Below are 26163 nucleotides of genomic sequence, written 5' to 3' on the forward strand. Positions count from 1 at the left end.
TCAGCACATTTTCAAAAGATAAAAAAGTCAAGATAAAATATCAACAAATGTAAGCAGTGTCCAGTCTAAGCATATTTAATTACTATAACATTAAGAACAATAAGTTCATTATTCATTTACTTTTTTGATACTGGAGACGGAACCCAGGGACATCTTACCTACAAGCTATATTCTGGCCTTTTTTATTTTTTTATTTTGAAACAGGGTCTCACTGAAGTTACTGAGAGTTTTGCTAAGTTGCTGAGGCTGGCTTTGAACCAGGGATCTTCCTGATTCATCCTCCCAAGTACTGGGATTGTAGGCATGCTCCACCACACCTAGCGAGACCCTTGTTTCAAATAAAAATAAAGTTAAGCTGGGGGTGCATCTTGGAGGTAGAATGCCCCTGAGCTCAATCTCTAGTACAAAACAACAACAACAATACAACAACAACAATACAACAACAATAATACAACAAAACAAAAGTTTCTTTCACTGAATCCTTCATCTTTTGTGAAGAAGATTTTGGATTGGTCAAAAACAAAAAAAAAAATAGTAGCCACAGTACCTTTTTCTCTTTTTGGAGTCACAGCATGTTTTCTGGGAACTACAGTAATCTGTATTGAGTAGGAATGTGTTTGGCTGCAAGTGGCCGGGACCTGTTTCAAGCTGTGACGGTGTGTCACTGCATTAGACGTCTGGAGGCTGTGGTCCAGGCTCTGCCAGGGGCTCACCGGTAGCATCAAGGACCAAGATACTTTCCACGCTCCCCTGCTGTCCTCAGCATGCCTCTTTCCATCCTCACACCTGTTGCTTCCTCGTTGCCATATAGCTGCTGCAGCACCAGATGTCACACCCTTGTGCTGTGGTTAAATGCAAGAATCAAGATGGAGGAGATGTTTTCCTCTCAGGAGGTGCTGCCCTTTTTTGAGGAAGAAGCATTTCCTAGTCTTCCTTCCAGCCCCATGGGCCAAAACCCCATCACAGGATCACTGCTGCTTTCAAAGTAAGTTGCGAAAGCATCTCTCTTGTTAAGCTGCTGGTTAAACTCAGTTTCCTCTTGTGTTTGAATTAAACGATATAGCACACTTTTGATTGCACCACCAAAACTTCTTTGCATTCATCTAATTTTCTCCATGCCTCATGACCACCCCTATTCTACAAGCCATCAGAATAACCCACATAAATTATTCCAGCAGTTTCTAACTGCTACCCCTGCAGCCCAGGCTTGTGTCCTCTTCCATCTGCTCTTGACACGGTTATAGTGAAACATAAACACAAATCTCATCATGTTACCTCTGCAGTGAGGTTCTGCGTGGTCTAGTAACGCCTAGCCTTCCATTTCTGAGAGCCCTGCAGCCCTCTCTTAGCACTCAGGTCACGCCAGCCCACTCTCTGCCCCTCAAACACCCCGAGCTCCTTCATGGGAGGGGCAAGGCTGCTGCACCTGCCACTCCCCTGGAATCCCACCCCTTTCCCACCTCAGCTCAGCTCTCCTGGGGTCCCAGTCTCCACTGCCATTCTTCCTTGCATTCAAGGGCTACTGGCAAAGTGGTGCCATTCAGTTGATGAAAAATGACAGGAACCGTCCAAGTTGTCGACTCTAAGTGGGGTGGGAGATGAAAGAGAATCCAATTTTTATTTCAAGAGTTGGCAGATGATCATTTATTGAAAAATCACAGTAGATGAAGAGCCATCTGGAAGTACTGATTTTCTTTTCCTAAATATCTTCATTTGTCCCTCTGTGTGGTCAACAGTATGGTCAGCAATGTGGTCAGCAATGTAATCGACAAGCTCCATAACTTCCTAGTGACAGTAAAATTCCATTTCTTCAAGTGCAAATTGACAGCATTACACCCAACTGTCCATCCTCCCTTGGAAGTTGGCCGCCTGTCTTTGCTCAGTCCTGATGCTATGATTGAATGTTCACACTTAAAAATAATCCCAAGAAATCCCCGAAGACTTCATGAAATCCATGAAGAACACGTCATTTTCAAATACACACTGGTGTGCATACAAAAATCTGAGGAATCCCAAACTAAGAATAAATTATATAAAGTATCCAAGTTAATCCCATGAAATATTTTCTATTTACCTCTTCTTTCACGTAGTGAAATACTCTATTACTGTCTGTCTACTATTCTGTATTGCACACTATTTGAGTTCGGCATCATGCCTCACTACTTTTACAATAAAACGTCCTCAGAAGATAGGCGGACATCAGCCGCTGCAGACTCGGGCAGTCTTTCAGAGGAGTTCTGCTTGTATGTATATGAGCTCACAGAATATCGAAATGGTTCTTCAGCAAAGAAAAGCTTCTTGCAAGATGAAGCAAGCTGCATTTCTGCCTTCATTAGAAAAACAAACAAGCCTATATCAACACCTTCCTGTACAACTAACAACAGTGCTGATATGTGCCCAGGAACAAAACACCCTGGATCTTGAGGGAATCCAGATTAGCTTCCTGCGGTGACTCGGGGTTTCGATTTACTCTTCCCTGGACCTCCAAACCTACCAGGATGTTAATCGTGTTAAGCGATTGCCCGCGCAGCACCGGCCTGCCCCGCAGGCTGTGGGAGGGAGAAGCGGTGTCAGACCTCCTGGGTCCCACCCGGCTCTGTCACGCATCTGTAGGCCACCCTGGGAGCCCATTTAACCTTCGTACGCCGGGGTTTCCCAGGATAATAACAGTACCTACCTTCTGGGGTTACTGTGAGGCAGAAATGAGCTAATCCACGGCGAGCGCGTGGCCCTGCGCCTGCTTGGCAACAGCAAGCTGGTTAATAACGTTACAGCCTTTTAACTAAGGGCGCCTGGGACTCTCCAACATTTTACCCGAGTGTGAAGCCGCCTCCGCGAGTCACAAAACTTGGGATCCCGGCACGTAGGGAGCAGGGAGCCTGGGAAGAAATCGGGGTCGCCCATTACCCAGCGAAGCTCAACCGCAGCCTGGGCCTCCCGACTCCGGCCTCCGCGGTCTCTTCCTGGGGAGGAGGGAGCCGGTCCCAGCAGCAGGGCCGCACGCCTTTCTCCAATCAGACTCCTCCAGGCTGGCGCCACGTCTGAGACCTGATCCAATCTGGTCCCCTGGAGGGCGGGAACGCGCTGTGCCTACCTGCACCTGCGGCAGCCTCCGGGTTTTTTTTTTTTTTTTTTTTTTTTTAATTCCCTCCCTCTGCCGCTGGGTTCTGGTTTCTCCAATCACTTGGCCGAGTACCAGCAGGTGGGCAGATGTCATTCCCCGGTCCCTACCGACGCGTAGGACCATTCGATGCCCCAGCGCGAGCAGCCAGGGCTCAAAGAATGTAAGGCTACTGACCGGGAAAGGCTGCCTGGGCTTTCACCTTGGGGCAGCGATCCCGACCCGAGCCCGGGGCTGTCTCCGCAGCGCCCAGAAGTTGGAAGTGCCGGGGAAACCCGCGGCGGCGGCCCTGGGTTACTGGCCTCGGCTGGGACCCTTGCCAGCCGCCCATCTCTCCGGGGCCGCGCGCAGGGACCCCGCGCCCCAGCTGCAGGTGCCCGGAGGGCCGCGGTGTCCGGGACCCAGAGGTGAGCGAGGCCGGGTGGCTGCGCGCCCGCCCAGGGGAGCCCAGCGCAGCGCGCCGCCCTGGGCCGCTGCCCGAGCCGCCCGAGTACCGACCTGGAGGGGGAGGAGAAGCCGGGAGCCGCGGGTGCTCCAGAACCGCGCTCTCCTTCGGCTTCATTTGCGCACTTTTCCTGGCGTGCAATTCGCACGGCGCCTTTCCGTGCACACATAGTAGCTCATTGCGGAGAACAAAGTATCCAGGGCAGAGATCAGCACCCAGACAGCCCCCGCCACCGTCTGTAAATGCCTGGGGGAAGAGGGGGTCCCACTTGCAAAGTTGGAGGGAGTAGGATGTTTGCAAACCGAACTAAGGGCGTGGGTGCCTTCTGTGCCCAAAGAACTTGGGCTGCTTTTTCTCTTATTGTTTTCAAAGCCTCTGCTGGAGTAAGGCCTCGGGGCATCCGAGGAGGAGGAGGAGGAGCGGAGCGGGAGCCACGGTTCGGGGCGCCAGGAGGCCGCCTCCCGTGGGCGCTGGGACTTCCTCTCCCAGGCAGTTCCGGGAGCAGAAGCGCCGGCCACTAACGCCGCGAAGTTTCCCTCCCTGCGCGCTCCCGAACCCCAAGAACCCCAAGAGCCGAGGGGCGCAAAGCTGGACCCCGCCGCGGCGGGAGCGAATCCCAGGCGTCGGTGGAGGGAGGTAGTGCCCGATAAGCCGTGCAGAGGGCGGGCAGAGGCGCCTCGCTCCCGGTATTAGCAGATGCGTGCTAAGAAGCAGCTTTTTTTTTTTTTTTTTTCTCTCCGCAGAAGGGCACTTTAAGTTTAAAAACTTAAAGAAGCAAATCGTTTTTGGAGTTTCTGCATATGCTCTCTTCTTCGGAGGATGGAATTGCGCAAGGAAAAATACAGAAGCCTTTAATTTATAACTAAAATTCTCAAGGGTTGAGTGGCGAGGTACAGACAGGCTCGGTGCATATTTTAATACCGAACTAAGAGAAGGGCAGAGGCTATTTGCCATTTGGCCTCAGTCAGCCAAGGCTGGGCTGGGGGTCGGTCTTCAAGAAAACTCCAGCTTGGTTTCTGAGGAATAAAACGAAGAAATAGGATCGCGGTCTTTACGGGAAGTTAAGTCCAGACGTGCTTCTCTGAAAGTCACAAGACAGAAGTGGTTAAAGGAATTATTGTTATTATTGTTATTACTATTATTATTAATTTTGATACTGAAGATTCAACCCAGAGGCATTCTACCTCCAAGCTACGCCCACAGTCCGATTTTTTTTTTAATTTCTTAATTAGAGATAGGGTCTCACTAGGTTGCTGAGAGCCTCACTAAGTTGCTGAGGCGGGCTTTGAACCTGCGACCCTCCTGTCTCAGCCTCCCAAGTAATGGTACTGCAAGCCTGTGCCACCGGGGCTAAAAGACCTTAAAAGAAAACAAACAAAACACACACACAAAATCTCTTACTGGGATATAAGGTCTCCAAAGTATCACAGTGAAAAAGACCCAGGGACCGGTGTGTACAGCGCAAAAACCTTTGCGGGAAATTTAGATCCTCTGACTCAGGCCCGGTCGTCTTTAATCACCGGTGGCCTGGCTCGCCGGGCTCGGAGCGCCCTCCTCCGGGCTCGGCTGGGTGGGTCACCTGTGGGCGGCGGCGCAGATTCCCAAAGGCAGCGGTACCTCCCCCGGGGGCACTGGACGGGTCCTGGAGGGGTGGTGGTCGTGGCCTCGGGTGCAGTGGGGGGCGTAGAATAAAAATGAGGCCGTGGAAGCGCCCGGGGGCACTGAGTGGATGTTATTTCCAGAGCCGGGGGCTCTAAGCCAGTGAGTTTGGGCATCTGCGGTGTGGGCAGCACCGGCGCGGGGTCGGTCCAGGCCGCGTGGTGCCCGGGTGCCTGGGCGCACTGACCACTGCGCCCCCTGGAGGAAGGCCAAGGCTGGGGGCTGCGGGACTGGCCCGCGGTGACCTCGCTCTGTCTTCTCCCGCAGCACCGGGCTCCTGCCCCGCGGCCGGCTCGGGGGGCGCCGGGAGGAGGTGGAGCGAGCGGCCGGGGACCACCCATGGCCGACAGCGGCGGCCCCGGCGGCTCGGGGCCCTGGTGGAGGTCGCTGACCAGCGGCAGCAAGAAGAAGGAGCCGGCGGTGGAGGCGCAGCCCGCCCCCGGGGAGCCCGCGCCGCCCAGCCCCGACTGGACTGGCAGCTCCCGGGAGAACCGGCACCCCAATGTCCTCGCGGGCGCCGGCGAGCCCCCCAGGGCGGACAGGTCCTGCGGGGAGAAGTCGGGCAGCAGCCGCCGAAATCTGAAGATCTCCCGCTCGGGTCGCTTTAAGGAGAAGAGGAAAGTGCGCGCCACGCTGCTCCCCGAGGGAGACAGGGCCCCGGAGGAGGCGGGCAGCCCCGAGGATGCCCACCAGGACCAGCTGTAGCCGCAGCCAGCGCCCCGGGTCTCTCCCCACCGCCGCCCCAGACCCCGGGACTCCTGAGCCCCCACCCCCGGGCGTGCTCTCTGGACCCACCAAACTCACGATACTCGTGCGTGGCCTCCAAGACTACTTTTTTCTGGAAATTGAAAAGTGTCTTTCGAATTTTCAATATTTCATGACTCAAAGATGCATTAGATATTTATTCGAGGTAAGAGAAGAAACCTGCCTGTGAGGAAGTTGGCATCATTATGGGGTCTCAGCCTTTTTCCTACCACCTGTGGCGGCAGAGGGGTGGACTCGAGGAGGGTCCTTCTTGCAGACTTTGGAGTGAAGTGCACTTGGCAGACCCCCACTCCGATGAGGAAGGCGCCACTCCCCAAACCCACCTCGTAGCGCTGTTTTTACGCCTGCGGAATCATTTTAGGGTATTTCTGTAGACTTTCCGCCATAAGCGAAGGGATGGGGAGAAGAAACCATTAAGTAAAAGCATTTTGAAGTAAGGCTGGGCCGCTTACAATGTGGAACTACAACCCTGTACCACCTTGTAGTGTGGACTATTAAAATTATTGTCCTGTAAGGCTTAAGGTGACGTTTGCATTTTTTTCCATTCCAAGACTGAACCCCATCATACTTAAAGCGAGTAAGCAAAGTCCAAGGTGACTGTTAATCATTTGCCACCAGCAGAGCAGCTACTGTCGGGAAAGCTGCAGGGAAGAGAACATTTCTAGAGACCAGCAACTTCCAGACTGGAACCAATTAGCCAGATAATTCCAATTTAGGACCCAAATTTGGGGACGGAAGGGACTAGTTCAGTTTTCCTAAATTCTCCTCATACTTCGGTGGATTTTCATAAAGTCACAATACACTCTTTCAGCACCTACTGTTAACCTCTTATAACAACTGTCTAGAAGGATTTCGTCAAATGGGCTAAACTCACTCTGTTTGGCAAAGCTGCTTCCCCCACCCTTCCATTCAACAGCCTATTTCTTCAGTCTGATGTCTGCATTTGTCTAGTTTCAAAGCCTAGATCTGCCAACCTGAAGCTTCTTAACAAAAATCTACTTGTTTGCTTTTGTTACGAACCCCAAGAGTAAACAAATACCACCTGCTTCCAGAAAATGACAAGTAGTTGCTGCAGTTAAGAGACACTGAGATGATTTTCCCACTACAGTTTAGTTCATTTATCAGCATCCAAAAATGCCTGGCAAAGAAATTATATTGATCAAAATTCATTGACAAAAAGAACTTAGAGCTGCTCAAATTATAAATAGATAGGCTGGTTTTGTTTCTAATTAGTAATTTATAAGATAGCAAAAAACATGGGTTCTTTAAAGAAATTTAACAAAGCAATGTGATGCAGATAGCCAAAATGAATTTTAATGAGGGACTGAGATTGGGTACCAGCAGAATAATGAGAGTTACCCATTGGGCACCTTAGTTTCCATATACCAGAGACCTTACCCTAAAGATTAAAAACACCTCACACTGAAAGAGAAGGTACATGGGAAGCTTTCTGTTTGGTTGTTGCTGTGTGTGTGTGTGTGTGTGTGTGTGTGTGTGTGTGTGTGTGTAGCATAAAAATAATTTTTGTTGTAGAACCCAAAAGTTTGTGACCATAGACTCATGGGTGGGCTTCCTAGACTTTACATTAATTTGAAATGGGTCTTCCATCTCCAGATTGAAAGGATAAAGAGGGAGTTGGCAACTTGGGAGTGGACAATTTCTTCATGGTCAGATGTCTAATGATGCTCTGGAAAAAATTAGGTCTTTTTTTTTTTTTTTTTTTTTTGGTGGTACTGGGGTTCCTGGGAGCCCTTGTACCTCGGGCTACACTCCCAGGCCTATTTTATACTTTTTTATTTTTGGAAACAGGGTCTCTTAAGACAGCGCAGCTGGCTTCAAAGTGCGCGATCCTCCTGTCTCCGCCTCCCAAGCGCGGGGATTACAAGCGTGCGCCACCACGCCCGGCCAAAAAAGTAGGTTTTTTTTTTTTTTTTTTTTTTGGTGGTACTGGGGTTCCTGGAAGCCCTCCTTCCTCCGGGCTACACTCCCAGACCTATTTTATATTTTTGAAACAGGGTCTCTTACGCCAGCACGGCTGGCTTCGAACCTGCGCGATCCTCCTGTCTCCGCCTCCCAAGAGCGGGGATTACAAGCGTGCGCCACCACGCCCGGCCAAAAAAGTAGGTATTTTAATTTCACTCCATAGAAAGCAATCAACGTAGTGAGAGAAGGTTATTATCTAAAATGTCCTATCTCTCCCTCAAGAAGAACAGTAGATTAGGTCAGTACCTATTTAGAAAATGAAGCCTGCAACTGGATGGTATAAAAAATTTACACTAACTCTTTATTTACCATTTTATTGTTAAAGAACTTTCTTTTTCAAAATTCCTCTAAATCCACACAACACTGGCATTTCCCAAGCTTCCGTGCCGGGGGTTGGATCCCGTCCAAGTCCCAGTTGCTGCAGGTATCTGATAGCAGACAGAGGAGTGGAGCTCATTGATGTGACATCTTTGCCCCAGTGTTCTGAAAGAAAAGCACCCCATGACAGTTATGAGGGTGAATGCAATTCACAATCCGCCATTGAGGTTTGTAATTACATCGTTTTAAAGCAGCCCTAAATTATGCAGTGGGAGGAATACACTGATTTAATCCCAGCTCGGTGAAATGAAAATCCAAGGAAAATTGTCGGGATAATAAGATCATGAGTAAGATGAGATAATTCAACAACGCGTCTTCTAGGGGATGGATGCACTTTACAGACAATTAATTACATCCCCATAATGCTTACAAATGTTCGAAGCTTTTAAGCCTTGAGATAAGTTACAGTAAATAAAAGAACAAGGTTGCTGAATTAAATTTGGAATTCATTAGATTAGAGAACGTGTTTTCTTTCAAGCCCTTTCCAAATAAAATTTCACTCACTAAAGAAATTTTAATAACATGCTTCTAGATGATAGGGAAGGAGGGACAGTCTAGTGCTGTGGCTACTTGTAACCATGACAACCAGGTCCACAGTGTAGTTTCTGTCTCATTGACTTTCCTAAGTTGGTGGCTGAGCAGTGAGTCGTATTACAGGACACCTGAAGGTCCCTTTGTATGGACTTCTGTTTTCATCCCACCCTGACTTGGATTTCAAGAACACAGGCTCAATTTCATAATGCAGTTAGGATGCTCAGTTCAGGTTAACACGTGGATTTTTTCTTCTGAAACACTGTAATAATTCAGTAACTCTGGTCCGGCCAATCCTTAGAAGGGAGATATAAACCAAAGGAACAGGAGCACTGGCTTCAACTTGCTCAAAAATAGTTATTTCCTCAGATACACAGAACACTTTGATGACTTGAAATAAAAAAATGAAAAAAAGACAGAACTTCTAATTAAAAGGTTAGTCAAAAAGAAATGACTGCGTGTCAGACCCAATGACCACAGGGAGGACGTTTTGTGAAAAAATATTATTTTTCCCTTAATGAAAAGTGCCAGCCAGACCAGAAGTTGTGTGTGCACGCACACATACACATAACTATCCTGACTAATATAGTAGGAAAACTGATATTTATTTATTTATTTATTCTTTAATTTTGTACTGGGGAATGAACCCAGGGACATTCTTTTTGTTTTGTTTTGTTTGGTTTGGTGGTACTGGAGGTGGAACCCAGAGGCTTTCTACCTCCGGGCTATACTCCCAGACCTATTTTATACTTTATTTGGAAACAGGGTCTCACTAAGTTGCTGAGAGCCTCACTAAGTAGCTGAGGCTGGCTTCAAACCTGTGCGATCCTCCTGTCTCAGCCTCCCAAGTGCGGGGATTACAAGCGTGCGCCACCACACCCGGCTAACCCAGGGATATTCTACCTCTGAGCTAGACCCCAGACCTATTATCTTTTCTTTTTCTTTTCCTTTTTCTTTTTTCTTTCTTCTTTTTTTTTTTTTTTTTTTTTTTTTAACGGTACTAGGGATGGAACCCAGGGGCATTCTACCTAGGTTCCATCTACACCCCAGCCCTATTTTTTAGTCTTCATTTTGAAACAGGGTCTCCCTGAATTGCAAAGGGCCTCACTAAGTAGCTGAGGCTGTCCGTGAACAGCGATCCTCCTGTCTCAGCCTCCCAAATGCTGGGATTACAAGCGTGTGCCACCACACCCGGTTTATTTTGTTTTTTGAAACAAGGTCTCACTAAGTTACTGAGAGTTTCACTAAGGTAGAGACTAACCTCAAACTTGTGATCCTCCTGTTTCAGCCTCCCAGGTACTGGGAATGCAGGCATATGCCACCACACCCTGCTAAAACCAACTTATAAAGTCAATTTTATTCATTGAGGATTTTATTTCAACTATACAAAAATTCTTTTCTGTAGTAAGACCAACTTTATCACTGTGGCAAATAGAAAGTGGGACAAGAGTGTTACATACTTGGATGACAACATACAAAAGACCTTAGACTAGAAATGAGGTGGAACCCCAGGCAAACTTCGCCACCGAGAAGCCAGCTGTCACGAGATAGCACTGTTCCCACTAATCCCTGGTCCCGCCTCACTTTCCCTCTGAGCCATCACACATGTATTTTCTGGGCTCAGAAATGTGGAAGAGGGCCAGGGGGCTTCCCCAGCCCCCCAATAAGCATTTTGCCAACCTCCTTGTCTGAAGATGCTCGTGCAGATTTGGAACCTGGGATGTATACCATTCATGGTAAGCAAAGATTGTCACTGATGAGATGGAGTGACGAGAAACTTACTCAGAGATCCTGCCCCAAAGAACAGTTGCGCATCGGCAATAGCTAGAGACCTTGGTAAATAAAATGGGTGGCGGAATATAAATGGAACTCGCAGATATGCAAAACAGGGAAATTAGCCCAATTATGCTGCAGATAAAATGATAAACTCAGAGTCCTCATGTCCAAGTTGCTGGCAGAACCTCATCCTAATAAGAGCCAAGAGTGGCGTGTCTGTATTTCTAGGGTGTGCACCACCACTGTTTACCGAGAAGAGAAAAATTTTCGGCCCCAAACTCCTAAGGTTGAGGTTGAAGACACTTAACATTTCCAGCCCTAAGATAGAGTCAGAGAAAGGGGACCAATATTAGGCCGCCTCATGTCTGTTTGTTTTTAAGGTATTTCCTACGAGTGACAAGCATCCTGGATTATAAATTCCCTCCAGTAGCTAGGAGATAAACATAAGTGTTGGTTCATACCCTTCAAGGATGGCGGCAGAAAGTTCCTGCATTTTTCCAAGACACCTGTTCTGTCTGGTGCCCTCTGACTTGCTCTTGGAGTTCCCAGTGACTTGGGTGTTTGTTTACCCATCTGTAAACTGCAGAGATGATGTTTAGATCCCAGCACTAAAACTCTCTTAGTACTCTGCTATTTTAAGCCAGTGGCTGTAAAAGTTAACACATGTACTGCTTGGTGTTTACTTTAGAGCAGAAGGTACCAGCTGCGTGGTACTATTGTGGGGTGGGAGGTGGGAAGGAAAAACAACCATGTGACCTGCTATATAGGGACATAGGGCCTCATTAGCCTTGTTCAGACCCAAGTTACAGAAATGACCTTTTATTACCATGCATTAGCATTGAAAAGGATGCCTCAAAGCATATTTTGCTTTGATCCCCAAACACACAAAAAGTGTGCTTTCACACCTCAAATTCATTTCTTCCTTATAACTAGTTCTCAAGGGTCAAAAAAAAATGATTGTTCTTTGTTGGGGTTTTTGTTGATGTTGTGTTTGTTTTTGTGTTGTACTGGGGATAGAACCCAAGAGTATTCTACCTCCGAGCTACACTCCCAGCCCTCTTTTATTTTTTATTTTGAAACAAGGTCTCACGAAGTCGCTGAGGGACTCACTAAACTGCTGAGGCTGACCTTGAATTTGTGAGCCTCCTGTTTTAGCCTCCCAGGTACTGAGATTACAGGTGTGCACCACCACATCCGGCATGTTCTTGTTTAAACTAATGATGTTGTCCAAGGTCAGGAGCACATCCCCTCCGGATACAGGGGCTGGAGACAACCATTTATTAACTCTTTGTCCCTCAGTCTAAAACCCTGCAGGATAGGGCCAAACCTTTATGAGGGCTGCCGCCCTATCCAGACGTTCCGTATGGCTTGGCCGTTCCCAGTGTGTGGCTGTGTCTCGCCAGGTCTGCGGACTCCGTCCATCCTGTAACCTCCAGCATATTCTTCCCCCAACCCAACAGGCAAGTCCTCAACCAAAGCACAGAACTCAGGAGTCTCTTCCCCTCTTGTAGGTCCCCCAGAGGCCCCTGTGTTGAAGGCTTGGTCCCCAGCCTGCGGCTCTACTGGGAGGTGGTAGAACCTTTTGGAGGTGGGGCCTGGACGAAGGAAGCTAGGTCATTGGAGCCATGCCCTTGAAGAGGACACTGGGACCCCAGCCCCTTCCTTTCTCTGCTTCCCAGTCTCCATGTGGTGAGCAGCCGCCCCTCCCACACAACTCCCGCCATGATGAGCCGCTTAGCCACAAGCCCCAAAGCAGAGAGTCTAAGTGACTGTGGACGGAAACCCCTGAAACTGCGAGCCCAGGATAAACCTTTCCTCCTTAGAGTGGATTATCTCAAGCATTTTGTCACAGCAACAGAAAGCTAACACAGCACCTAACTGTCTTGGGACTCCCTCTCCTAGCACTGTGGATCCCTTTATTGGGACATGGTCACCCTGGGTTACCTACCACAACCGGCCACATAATATGGATATACTTACATGTCTCTCTGCCCTTTTAGTTGTGGGCCTCAGGGAAATTCAAGGTGTAATGGTCATTCTTTATACCTTCATGGACTCCTGGTTAATCTACCAGGATCTGTTGATCCTTCAGTGAACACAAGCAACTAGTCTTGACCTCTTACTAGGGCCAGGATCTGTTTCTCTCAGGGGAAGCAGGCCATGTCTGGCAGGGAGAGAGATTTCTAGGGATTATAAATCAGTCAGAGTCTAATCAGGAGAGAGAAACCACATGGTGACTTAAACAAGGAACATTTATTTTTATTTATTTTATTTTATTTTTATTTTATTATTATTATTATTATTATTATTTTATTTTTGGTGGTACTGGGGGTGGAACCCAGAGGCTTTCTACCTCTGGGCTATACTTCCAGACCCATTTTATATTTTATTTGGAAACAGGGTCTCACTAAGTTGCTGAGAGCCTCACTCAGTAGCCGAGGCTGGCTTCAAACCTGTGCGATCCTCCTGTCTCTGCCTCCCAAGCTCGGGGATTATAAGCATGCGCCACCACACCTGGTGAACAAGGAACATTTAATATAAAGAACTATTGCCAAATCAGGCACTGTGGTGGCACATGCTTGTAATCTCAGCACTTGGCAAGCTGAGGCAGGAAGATCACAGGTTCAATACCAGCCTCCGCAACTTAGCAGGACTCTCAGCAACCTAATGAGACCCTGTTTTAAAATTTTTAAAAAAGGGGGCTATAGGTGTTGCTCATAGCCCCTGGTTTCAATCCTCAGTACCATACATACATACATACATACACATACACAAACTACTATGCACAGCATACGCTAAAGCAACAAGAGATTGGTTACTAAGAAGTAAAGGGAGCCCTAAAGAATGTCAGAATCAATGTAAATGCGACGCCTCTGGCCCTTGCACCTACACAGAGCTCTCAGGCTGGTTCCCGCTTTCTCCAGCCCCTAAGTGCATTGTAAAGGCACAGCCTGGCTCACTGATTGGTTGAAAAGTCGCTGTGTGCCCCACCAGCAACCATCACTGGAAATCTACCCCCGAGAGTTGGGTACCAAATGCTAATGGATGCTGAAGCCCAGGCACTAAGTAAACGATTTGAACCTCACGGGTAAAGATATGGTAGCAAACGTCAGGGGTGAATTCAGAATGGGGAAGAAATTTGTCTTTCTTCCAGCTGGAGCTGGCTTAAGTTTCATAATACCTCCTCCTGTTTGACATTCATTTATGAGCCAGAGTCCTCAAGATAGTGTAAAATCATTGGCAGTACATTGAGGGCCCTGTGTGGGCCAGCCGCTGCCCATATTTCTCTCTCTGTCTGTCTCCCTCCCTTTCCTCTTCTTCTTCTTCTTCTTCTTCTTCTTCTTCTTCTTCTTCTTCTTCTTCTTCTTCTTCTTCTTCTTCTCCTTCTCCTTCTCCTTCTCCTCCTCCTTCTCCTCCTCCTTCTTCTCCCCGTCCTCCTCCTCCTATCCTTCTCCTCCTCCTCCTCCTCCTCCTCCTCCTCCTCCTCTTCTTCTCCTTCTTCTTCCTCTTCCTCCCTCCCTCTCTCCTTTTCTCAGTGTTTTCTCTCCAAACCCTCTCCTTTTCAGCCAAAGCAGGCTCCGCTCAGTCCACTGGCCACATTCTATCTCTAGCTCTTGGAACGCCGTCCACCCCAGCGTGGAAACCCTCCTGGGGACCAGCTTCCCAGGGGCCTGGGTTGGGGCCTCTTCGGTCATGCTTTTTCTTTGCAGCCTTCCAGTGCTTTTGCGGCCACTTCTGCTGCTTGGGCAACCATAAGTAAAAGGAGCTGGTGTGGTGTTCCCTGGCCTCTCTGACCCCATCTCCCTTGGAGGAGATAACAACACTTCACATTTTGCACGACCTTAGTGGACGTGCAAGTGTGTCTGTCCCGGGGCTTCTGAGAAGCTATGGAGTTTCTCTCGGACACACATGCTTGCACCCTTTAACGGTGGGGACATTTAGCTGTTTTAATTTTGTAACGTAATATCTAATTTTGGGGTTTTTAAAACTGACGTGCAACTCAACAGTTATAATTGAAAACACAGTACACTCAGGACCCTAAAAAAATACAAGAGAACGGAGATATTGCTAGTGCTTCATAGGCTTTATGACTTAAGATCATTCATATGTTCATTTTATTTATTTACCCATAAGATACCGAGTTTATTCATTTCTTTAATTATTCAATGTGCCTATTAGGTACCAGCCAACAAATTAAGCCTCAGATGCAGACAATAATAGGATGGTAGGTTTGTGTAGTAAGAATGATAATAGTTTGGAGACTGCTGTTCATCTCTCAACCTCTTTGACTTTTTTTTTTTGTACTAGAAATTGAACCTCCAAGTTACACCAGCAGCCCTAAGCCCTGTTTTTGCTATTATTATTTTATTTTGAAACAGAGTCTCCTAAGTTTCTGAGGGCCTCACTAAATTGCAAAGGCTGCCCTACAACCTTCAGTCTAGGACAACTCTGGTCTAGTCTGCTAGAGAAGAGAGGCCACATGGAACCAAAGTCAGCTGCCCCTGAGGTCATCTAGCCATTGCCTGAAGATGAATGAGAGAGCTAAGAGGAGACCAGGACCACCCAGCTGAGCCCCGTGCAAATTGGTGACCTGCAGCACCAAGTAGAGAATCAACTGATGATGTCTCAGGCCTCTATGTTTGGGGGAGGCTGGATCGGCAGTAAAAGCTCACTGATTTGGCAAATAGAACTTGTCTTTCCATTTTGTTGAAGAGAAATGGAATCTCAAAAAAAAAAAAAATCAGAAATTGCCCAAGGCTTCATAGCCAGTTGGTGCTGAAGAGCTGAGTCTATGGAAAACCTCTCCTTTATTTTCTTCACTCTCCTCTGATTCTACTCCAGGAGGGATGGTACTAGGAGTCTGGAAACATAAACATGTAGAAATGGGATGACTTATGATGAGCCTTTTCCTGGAAAATAGACTCCATTCCTAACTGGCAGGGCTTTACCGTGAGCGTGGGGGGAGCGAGTTGGGAATGCATGTGTCTGCCTTTTTCCAAAGGGTATCCAGAATTTGTGAGGCCCTTGGAGGCCCAGTGCAGATGGGTCTCTGGTCTGCACTGAGTCTGACCTCATATCTGCATGTTTGTCTATGCAAACATGGGCAGTACAAGGCTATGTTGGCTGTGCCAGATGTGAGCCCAGTGTGTATACATCTACATGGCAGCAACTGCCTCCGAGGGGCGGTGCCCTCGTTCTCCCATATGCTCCTAGGTATGGCCCCCAGGAGAGTGTTTCTGCAGTCCTTCTGTGACTTGCTGAGAGCTACAGGAAAAGCGGAGGTGACCGAGCAGGCTGCAGAGAAGATGATGTCCGTTTGAGAGAGAGGTGGTCAGGGCCATGAGGGAGAGGCTGGGGTCCCAAGGCTGACTTGAGGATTACCTGGTCTCCCACCCAGGGGGCTCCCCGCATCACCAAGTCAAGACTCCGACCTCCTATTCCAACGTCTTTGGTGTAGTTCCAATGTTCTGCTTCTCGGGGCTTTATAGAATCATTCAAACAGATTTTACAACCCTGCAAATTTCTCTGTAAAATAAAATCCTGAACATAGGCATGCTGGGTCAAAGAATATACACTTCACAATTTTTGTAGATAAAGAGAGGGCATGAAGCAGATAATTTTTGTAGATAAATAAAGGGCAAAAAGCAAATAAATAAATATAGATCACAGGCGCAAGGGTGCATGCCTTTGATCCTGGTACTTGGAGAGCGGAGGCAAGAGGACCACAGATTTAAGGTCAGCCTCAGCGACTTAGTCAGATCCTCATCGATGGAATGAGATTGAAAAGGTCAGGAGGGGTGACTCAGAGGTGTGATGCCCCTGGCTTCAGTCCCCAGTACCCACAAGATTATATAGATTTTGTCAACTTGTCTCTGTAAAGTTGAACCTATTTATGTTTCACAAGCAATGTCTGAAAGTGCTGTTTCCCCACAGCCTTGCCAAGAGAATGTGATCACAATTTTAGATTTTAGCTACCTAATAGGTAAGACATGGTATGTCACTCAAAGTCGTTGTAGTTTGCATTTCTCCTGTTATAAGTAAGCTTCATCATCATTTGGAACATTTGTTTTCTGTGGCTTTTATGTGAGCCCTCTATCCATCTCCTTACCCAGGGGCATTCTACCCCTACCCTATTTTATTCTTTATTTTTAAACAGGGTCTCACTAAGTTCCAGAGGGCCTCATAAGTTGCCAAGGCTGGCCGCAAACCTGCAATCCTCCTGTCTCAGCCTCCCAAGTACTGAGACTACAAGCGTGGGCCACCATGCCTGGCTTATGTTTTATTATTAACGGTTTAATTGTCTTTTCCTTGTGAGACATATGCTAGACATATGCTCCCTTGATCCACCTCCCTCAATATGAGTGAATTAAGCAAATAGCTTGCCTATTTTTTATTTTTATTTATTTTATTTTATTTTATTTATTTATTTATTTATTTATTTATTTATTTATTTATTTGGTGGTACTAGGAGTGGAACCCAGAGGCTTTCTACCTCCGCGCTATACTCCCAGCCCTATTTTATATTTTATTTGGAAACAGGGTCTCACTAAGTTGCTGAGACATATGCTAGTCTTATTTCTCCAACTATATTTCTTTTAATCACAGTTTTGTTATATTATTGAACTATTTTACTCTCTACTGTCTTATAGTATGATGCTGTGTGTACAAGGGAGTCGCTGTTATTTGGTTAGTTTGGGTGTTTTTCAGATTTATTGTTTATCTCTAACAGGATGGCCATTTTCCATAAGTACAGTACCAATGAATTATACTTATTTTTTACATGTTTGTTCTAGTGTGAAGCAAAGTAAACATTCATCATCAATAACTCTTATGCTAGCCGGCCGTGGTGGCGCACGCTTGTAATCCCAGCTCTTGGAAGTCTGAGACAGGACGATCGCGCAGGTTCGAAGCCAGCCCCGGCTACTTAGTGAGGCTCTCAGCAACTTAGTGAGACCCTGTTTCCAAATAAAGTATAAAATAGGTCTGGGAGTGTAGCCCGGAGGTAGAAAGCCCCTAGGTTTCATCCCCAGTACCACCAAATAAATAAATAAATAAATAAATAAATAACTCTTCTGCTTATTAAACTAGTGAGAACAGAAAGCTTTTATCTGGAGGTTGAGTACCTAGAATATTGTCTGGAGGCTGGAATCTCATCTGTAGTGTCCACCAAAAGATACTTCCTTCCTCTGGAACCTAGGGATATAATATTTGGGAAAGGAGTTTTTACAATTATCATTAGGTTTAAGAGTCTTAAAATGAACTCATTCTAGATGATTCAGGTGGGCTCTGCACATTTTTTTCTAGTCATAGGCAGTCAGCCAACTGCTGTCGCAAAGGTCAAACACAGGGAGGGCAGAGAGGCCATCTGAGGAGGAGGCAGAGGTGGAGGTGGCCGCCCCAGGCTGCCTGGAGCCTGCAGACACTGGAAGAGTCTCCCCGACACCTTCGGAGCAGGTGTGGCCTTGCCAACGTCTCTGTCAAATTCAGTTAATATATGTAATCCTGCTGGCCCGATGCAAGAGGAGGAAAGGAATGAGGCAGATATAAAGAAGAGGGAGAGAAAGACCAGTGAGAGAGAAGGAAGAGGAGGAAGACAGATGAAAACAAGAAAGGAAGGAGGGAGGGAGATGAAAGGAAAATGAGGTTAGCCCTTAGGCAGTGCACCGCCCCCTCTCTGTCTCTCTCTCCATCTCTCTGGCATTCTGCCACGCTGGACAAGGTCACCTTGGGCTCTTCAGATTTTCTGCCCCATGCCACACTGACAGGTGCAGGCACCAGTGAGAGGGTCAGGTGCTGACCAGGGGCACGAGCTCAGCCACAAAGCTCCCCCTGGTCCGTCGGTCCCCTAAGGAGTGGTGGGGCCCCACACCATTCCTGTTGCAGGTCTCCTAAGCCAGGCAGGCACCCATGCTCATGCGGCCTCGAGCACCCACTGGGAACACCTCTGTGGTCACCTTGCTCCCTTGACCCACCTCCCTCAATATGAGTGAATGAAGCAAATAGCTTGCCTATTTTTTATTTTTATTTATTTTATTTATTTATTTATTTATTTTTTGTTGGTACTGGGAGTGGAACCCAGAGGCTTTCTACCTCCGCGCTATACTCCCAGCCCTATTTTATATTTTATTTGGAAACAGGGTCTCACTAAGTTGCTGAGAGCCTCACTAAGTAGCTGAGGCTGGCTTCGAACCTGCGCGATCCTCCTGTCTCTGCCTCCCAGGCGCGGGGATTACAAGCGTGCGCCACCACGCCCGGCCCCTTCTTGTGTTTTGAAAGTTCTTTGTGTACTCGAGATATATAAATCCTTTCTCAGATATATGATTTGCAAATATTTTCACCCACTCTGTGTTTTGACTTTCGTTCTCCTTTCTTTTTCACAGAGCAGAGTTTTTTATTTTGTGAATACTTAGTCAGCATTTTTCCCCTGTATGTATTAAACTTCTAAAAGGCCTCACTAAGTAACTGAGGCTGTCCTCGAACCGTGATCCTCCTGTCTCAGCCTCCCAAGTCCTGGGATTATAAGCGTGCACTACCACGCCTGGCTCTATTTTTTTTTCTTCTCCTTTTTATTGCCTTCTTACACTGACTAGAACCTCTAGTATGCTCTTTAAACAGGAGTGGCAACCATCTTAGTCCACTTTTTAACTCTTCCTCAATCTTCAGGCAAAAGTTCTTTTAACTACTATGCATGGTACGGTGATCGTTTTAGTATATGACTCTTGTCATATTAAGAAAGTTCCCTTTGAGTTTGTTTAGTGTTTATCAGTATTACAGATTTAATTTATCCAATGAGTTTTTACATCTATTCTGTCATTACATCATTATTTTTCATTGTAAATCCACACTGGCTAATTTTTGAAGGATACACAAGCCTTGTATTCTTGGGACAAACACCATCTGCTCACATTCTCCTCTTCCTAGGCTTCTTCCATTCTTACTCCCAAAGCCCTTCCGATAGGTGCTGGCTCATTCAACTCCTTCCTTCTAGAAACAGAGACTTGAGTTGTTAATGATCTTTCCAGAATCAAGCTGTTAGAGAAGTAGCTGAATTATTCTCTTATATCCTGACACTGTCTTATAGGATTAGACAGAAAGAAATATTGGGCTGGAAGTGTGAATTGAATCCTGTATACCACCAAAAGAACAAACAAACAAGCAAAGACTGGGGTACTGGGAACACGCAGATCTTCTCAAGGCCTGTGTCTTTAGAGAAAAGTCTGCCCCTGTAAGGTTGGGACAGGGAGCTAGGAGGTGGAGCCTAGGAGGTGGAGCCCTGCGATTCCGGGGACCAGGCCTCCCGCCCCGGAAGAAGAGGAGCAGAGTTCAGAGAGGACCCGGAGAGGGAGGGAGGCATTCTCCCGCCTGCCACCGGCCCCCGCGGCCACGCGGGGGCTGGAGGCCGATCCCCCACGAATAAAGCCTCTCATAACTTATTATGGATCTCGGCGTGTCTCTATGCTACTGGGGCACACTGCATTCTACAATCTTACAGCCCCCAAACTTGAAAGGAACATAGAACAAGTATTTATGAACAAAGAATCTGGAGCCCACTGTGTGTCTAATCCTGCTGTGTGACCTCGGACAAGTTAGTAATGTCCTTGAGTTTGTTTCCTTGTGAGTAAATACTACATTTACTGGACGATCTAGTGGCCACCTAAAAATCAGCACATCACAACGAAGCTCTATTTTTTTTCTCATCTAAAATCCTGATTCTCCTAATCTCTTTCCAAATTCAATAAATTCCAACCTCAAATCCCAGGAACCCAAGCCAGATACTTATTAAATAACTTTCTCTCTCCTTCTCCCTCACCCCCACATCTGACTAACACCAAAACCTACCACATCTATATCCCAGGTGCCACTGGAAACAAATCCCCTTTTACTCCTTTCCAGTGAGTCCTCAGGTGTCAGACTAGCACTTTTCCCTAAATGATTGCAAGTTGATCCATCACCATGATTATAGAATAATTCCCTGGTTAAGCATGATATTTGGTATAGAAATGAACAGCCGTTTTTATTATTTAACATTCTTTATTTTTTATTTTTTTATTTAATTTATTTATTTGGTGGTACTGGGGTTCCTGGAAACCTTTCTACCTCCAGGATACACTCCCAGACCTATTTTTATACTTTTTATTTGGAAACAGGGTCTCTTAAGCCAGCTAGGCTGGCTTGAACCTGCGCGATCCTCCTGTCTCTGCATCCCAAGCGCGGGATTACAAGCGTGCGCCACCATGCCCGGCTACATTCCTTATTTTCTTCTTCAAAATTTGATATTTATGAACACATATAAATCTATAAAATTACAAACACTAAGCAAAAAAAAAATGGAGAGTCCTGAGAATCCACATGGACTTCTTTATGTTCTTTTCTGATCCCAATTCTCTGATGTTTTTTTTGTTTTGTTTTGTTTTGTTTTTGAGAGTCTGAGGATGGAGCCCAGGGGCATTTGACCTCCAAGCTTAACCCCCTGCCCTATTTTTTATTCTTTATTTTGAAACAGGGTCTCACTAACTTGCGGAGGGCCTACGTAGCTGAGGCTGTCCACAAACCACAACCCTCCTGTCTCAGCCTCCCGAATGCTGGGAGTACACGTGTGCGCCACCACACCCGGCTCTCTGACTGTTTTGAAGAGCAAAAATAATTACTGAAAGTGACTCTTGTACACGGTTGACTCAAGTTAGTAAAGGTCAAAGATTACTCTATACATTTCAAAAATGCCTTCTATGAGCAAATCGTTTGAACTTCGACCACACCTAAGTCCCAAGAACAGATATGTTCTTGATTGATAAACAGCCTGTAAAAAGGAATCCTTATCTTTCCTAATTCTCTACCTTACTTTGAACACAGTAAAACGTGGCAAAGTTTTCATTATCAAAATGGCTCCCTCTTCTAGTAGGTTTGATAAAGCACGCTAATTATGATTGAGTTTTAAGATAATACAAGATCATGTTACAGGACTTTTGACTTAAAACCTTAAAGTCTTGGATTTTCTAAGCAGGAAAAAAAAGTCAGTTAAATGGTTTAGACGAATTTTATTTTCTTTAGACTCATTCAGAGTTATACTTAAGACAAATACATAAGACTTCTTTCCTATGGGAAAATTAAACCTTGAAATAAATAATGATTTCCCCCTCTGTTTAGAGAGATCTAAGAAGGAATTATATATTTAGGATTCACAATGAATTATATATGTCTTACTCTTCATGATTAGTTGAACTAAATGGTAAAAAAAATAATAATAATAAAAAGCTCTATTTCTAGCCTGGTATGGTGGCGCATTCCAGTAATCCCAGCACCAGGGAGGCTGAAACAGGAAGATTGCAGACTTGAGACCTCAGAAACTTAGCAGGACTCTCAGCCACCTAGTAAGATCCTGTTTCAAAACAAAATATAGCTGAGTGTGGTCACATATGCCCGTAATTCTAGTACTTGAGAAGCTAAGATAGGAGGTTCACAAGCTCAATGCCAGCCTTTAGCAACTTAGCAAGATCCTTTTTCAAAATAAAAAGAGCTGGGGTGTAGAATGCTTGGCTTCAACCCCTAGAATCATTCTTTCCCCCCCAACACACACAAAAAAATAACCTATGTTGAATATTAATAAAAATTTTCTTATTAATTTGACCCCATGAAGAAAGATTACAGGTGTATAGTACAATCTTGTTGTCCCATACCTGGCATTCTAAGTGAATAAGAATCATAACCTGTATATTTTAAGGCCTCTGGGAAACATTACTTATAAAAGACATCTACTTTTAGAAATATCCCCCATTTAATAAGCTATAAGTTAAGAAGAATATGAATGTATAAAACAGATGGAAAGGGCAGAGATCATTTTTTTTTAGTTTAAAAAAACTCTTTAGGTTAAAAAAGCTTTACCAAAAATATTCTTAAATTTGGAACTATCATGGTTTTTGTAGGTACAAAGAATATGTCGGGGTGAGCCTCTCATAGTAAGGGCAGTGAGGCCCCAACTTATAGATAATGTGTAAGTAAACTAAAACAGCTTGACATTGTAATATAAGCTATTAGGAGCATGTGATTTGCTTTGCTAAATGTTTATTTACATTGGAAATGGTATTGACTCTAGTAAAAGGGAATCCATCATCCTTTATATAGCAGATTTGGAAGCTTTCGCTCCTTCTGAAAACCCAAATCTGGGCAGGACAAAATGGAGATACTCCAAATGTAGAAAGGTCCCAGTGTTAATCAAGCTAATAGTTCATTCTGCCTGATCTTGTTCACAAAGGATGGAGAAGAGCATACAAAAATTGCAAAGACAATAAATTAAACTTTCAGGCAGCCGCAGCCGGGTCAAAAGGACCCACAGCAAGTAGATAAGTTGTTCAATAAAAACATCTTGCAGGAATGATGAGTCAGGGGTAGCAGTTTGGGACACGAGGGCAGTTTTTATGGCTTCTAAAATAAATTAAAAAGTCTCGTGCCTATTAACTCAGGTTACTACACAATTCCTCATCTCATTTGTAAAATATAAATTAGTTCTTTACCTTTGTGTTGCAGAGAAAACCGTTTCCCTTTGGTTTCTGAGCTTTCTCCTATTTTCTAAAATGATGTGGGTGTTCACGTGACTGGAGGTTGAACCCAGAGGCATTCTGCCTCTGACCGACACCTCCGGCTCTATTTTATTTTATTTTGAGATGGGATCTTAATAAATTGTGGAGGGCCACACTAGGCTGCTGAGGCTGGCCTCCAACCACACTATCTTTATGTCTTTAGACTTCCAAGTACTGGGATTACAGGTGTGTGCCACCACACCCAGCTGGAGCATATTTTTAAGTAATATAATTTGAGGCTGGGTGTTGTATTGCATTCCTATAATTCTAGTACTTTGAGGCTGAGACAGGACTATTGCAGGTCTGAGGTCAACTTCAGCAACTTAGCAAGATCCTGTTTCCAAATAAAAACTAAAATAAGGCAGGGGGTATAGTTCAGAGGTAAAATGCCCCTGTGTTCAATCCTCAGCAACACAAACTCAAGTGTGTACACACACACACACACACACACAGAGGAATATAATTTAATAGAACATCAGGCTATCAACCTATCAACCTACTTTGAACATCCAATTATTATCAAACTCAGAGCACTCACGTACGTTGGTTCTCTCTTGTTGACTGTGCCTAGAACATAATAGGGCTCAGTGATACATTGATTACATGAATTAACAGATCCCTTATACCTGAATCTCAAAGGATCAAATGGAGAAAAACTAACATATTTCAGCAAACAGGACCTACTATCAGATCCAATGTGACGTGTCTCTTCTCTTAGGCGTTATTCTTCAGGTCTAAAGTACATGGAAGTCTTTCTCCTGTCAAGACAGTCTGCAAAATCTCAGGATTGTCCTGAGTAATCTAGCAAGAAGCATAGAATCTAGGCATTTTCACCTGAGTTGGACTCTAACGAATACTCTGTCCAACCTCAACCTTTACACCTAAACAGGATCAGGCCCACCAAAGTCCTCGGCTACTTGACATAGGTGTTTACTGTTGTGGATACAAATATCACCCTCTTTTCCAATGCAGGCTTCTTTATACCACACATGCCACTTTTTATAAGATTACTTATCCATAAATACGACTAAGAAATGGCAACCTTGCCTTCTTTTCTAAGTTCAATTTCTTTTTAACTGATACATATCCTCTCTTCTGATGACTTCCGCTTAGTTGATTTCTTTCCTGGATTTGAGCAATATGGCGACGGTGGATCTGAGCAAACACTGAAGACTGGAAGATGCTGGGAAACTCTTGGCAGGCAAAGCTGCAAAAATATAAATAAGACTGACAAGCACCTGGTTCAGGCCTCGCCAGGCAGCAGAGGGAGGAGTGGACGGGGAGGGTTCAGTTGGCCTTGCTGGGAAGGCAGGTGGCCGTGCTAGTCTGCGGTAGGGCTTGACTCGGTCATCTGAGTTGGTGGTTAAGCGTAATGCTAAGTTGTTTAAAGATATATGGCCAGAGAAATTTGGACCAAATATTGTGCTAAAAAGTCCATCATTTATCAAGCAGATAAGAAACTCTTGGACAGATTTCTGGAATGAAAATGTTGCTTGGAATGTAGTCATATTCCAAGTAAATGTTCTGTAGTAACAGTCACAAATTAGTAAGGCCTATACACTCCCACTCCTCCAAACAGTAGTTAAGTAATGTTTTCTCTATGGTACAATCAAATTGCTACTGATCAAAAACATGGCTGGCTAAACAAAAGGGCAATTACAGGATTATGGGACCTTTCAACCCGAATTTAAAAAATGTACTTTAGTGAGTGATAATTGTTTTCTCCACATATCATTTTGTTGTTGTTGTTTCTATGGTACCAGGAATTAAACTCAGGTTTGTTCTACCTCTGAGCTTTACCTCCAGCCTTATTTTATTTTTTACTTAAGTTGTGGAGAATCTCATCATGTTGCTGAGGCTGCCGGTGAACCTCCTGTTTCAGGCTCCCAAACACTAGGATCACAGGCGTGCACCACCACACCCGGCTCTAAGTACCATTCCTGCGTGCCTCTTGTCACAGCACTTTGTCGACTGATTAATATACAACCTCGTTTTATGTGCACTTTCATTGAAGCACACCTTTATTGCATATATACTGTTGACTCATTAGCATCGAACCCCAGCCAACAGCAGTAACTGTAAGCCCTGCCTGAACTTATGTAACACACGTTTTCTCTGTAAGGCACATCTTAGCCTTCCTATCTTGGGAGTGCTAGATGGCCCTTGAGCATCATGCTGGGGCCATTTAAATGGCAAAATCAACACCAGAATCACAAGAATGTGAGCAAGAGTGGCACCAATGAACTAGGAAAAGGAGGCTTGCTCCTAGGACGAGAACAGACGCAAGAAAGGGAAGCATCGCCCGGCTGGTCCTCTGCCTGGAAGATAACACATTGGGTGACAAGTTTTCCCCTGTTCTACTTAAGTCTGATAACAACCACAGTGCCATGAGAATGGGCACGGGATTGCAAATGAATTTCAGCAAGAGAGTGGATGTGCAAGTATGAAATCTGCGAGTAATGAGGCTCGACTGACCGCAGGTACCATGCGCACCCATGGATGTGTACGTTATCCATTCTGGCATTTCCCTGATAACCAAATAACTTTGGGCCAGGGTCATTGGCAGCTGTGAAAATTGGCAGCCACAGTGTCATTTCTAAAATTTAATATGGTGTGTTATTATTACCTAGTAGGTGTAATATTTATATCCTCCCGCCTTTGGGGGCAAGTATATTATTAGAAAGTGTCCATTCTTCTGACCCCTGTGGATTCTTGGGACTTCATCTTCTCTCTAGCCCCGCAAAGGCCACCCTGTTTCTTTCTGATATTCTTGAAGTGAGGAAATACTAAGGTTCCTGCTTTTGAAAGTGGGAGGAAAACTGACACTCAAAGACCTCCTCTGTCCCTCTGCAATCAGAAGAGCCTCGTGCCTGTCAGGGCGGACCTTGGCTTCTCGGGTCACACAGCATGGATCCTTGGGGGGAGGGTGG

General features: G+C 45.6%; 1 protein-coding gene across 1 annotated transcript; it reads left to right on the forward strand.

The window, feature by feature from the left end:
* Positions 1-5564: 5564 nt before the first annotated feature.
* On the forward strand, positions 5565-5930 carry PRR15 (proline rich 15; the record flags this gene model as incomplete). The annotated part of the gene is made up of 1 exon (XM_080701150.1): positions 5565-5930. One exon carries the CDS (start codon positions 5565-5567, stop codon positions 5928-5930), a length of 366 nt encoding a protein of 121 aa, XP_080557276.1.
* Between the last annotated feature and the right edge of the window lie 20233 nt (positions 5931-26163).

This window comes from Muscardinus avellanarius, assembly GCF_963383645.1.
Source record: "Muscardinus avellanarius genome assembly, chromosome: 9".
Taxonomy (NCBI): Eukaryota; Metazoa; Chordata; class Mammalia; order Rodentia; family Gliridae; genus Muscardinus; species Muscardinus avellanarius.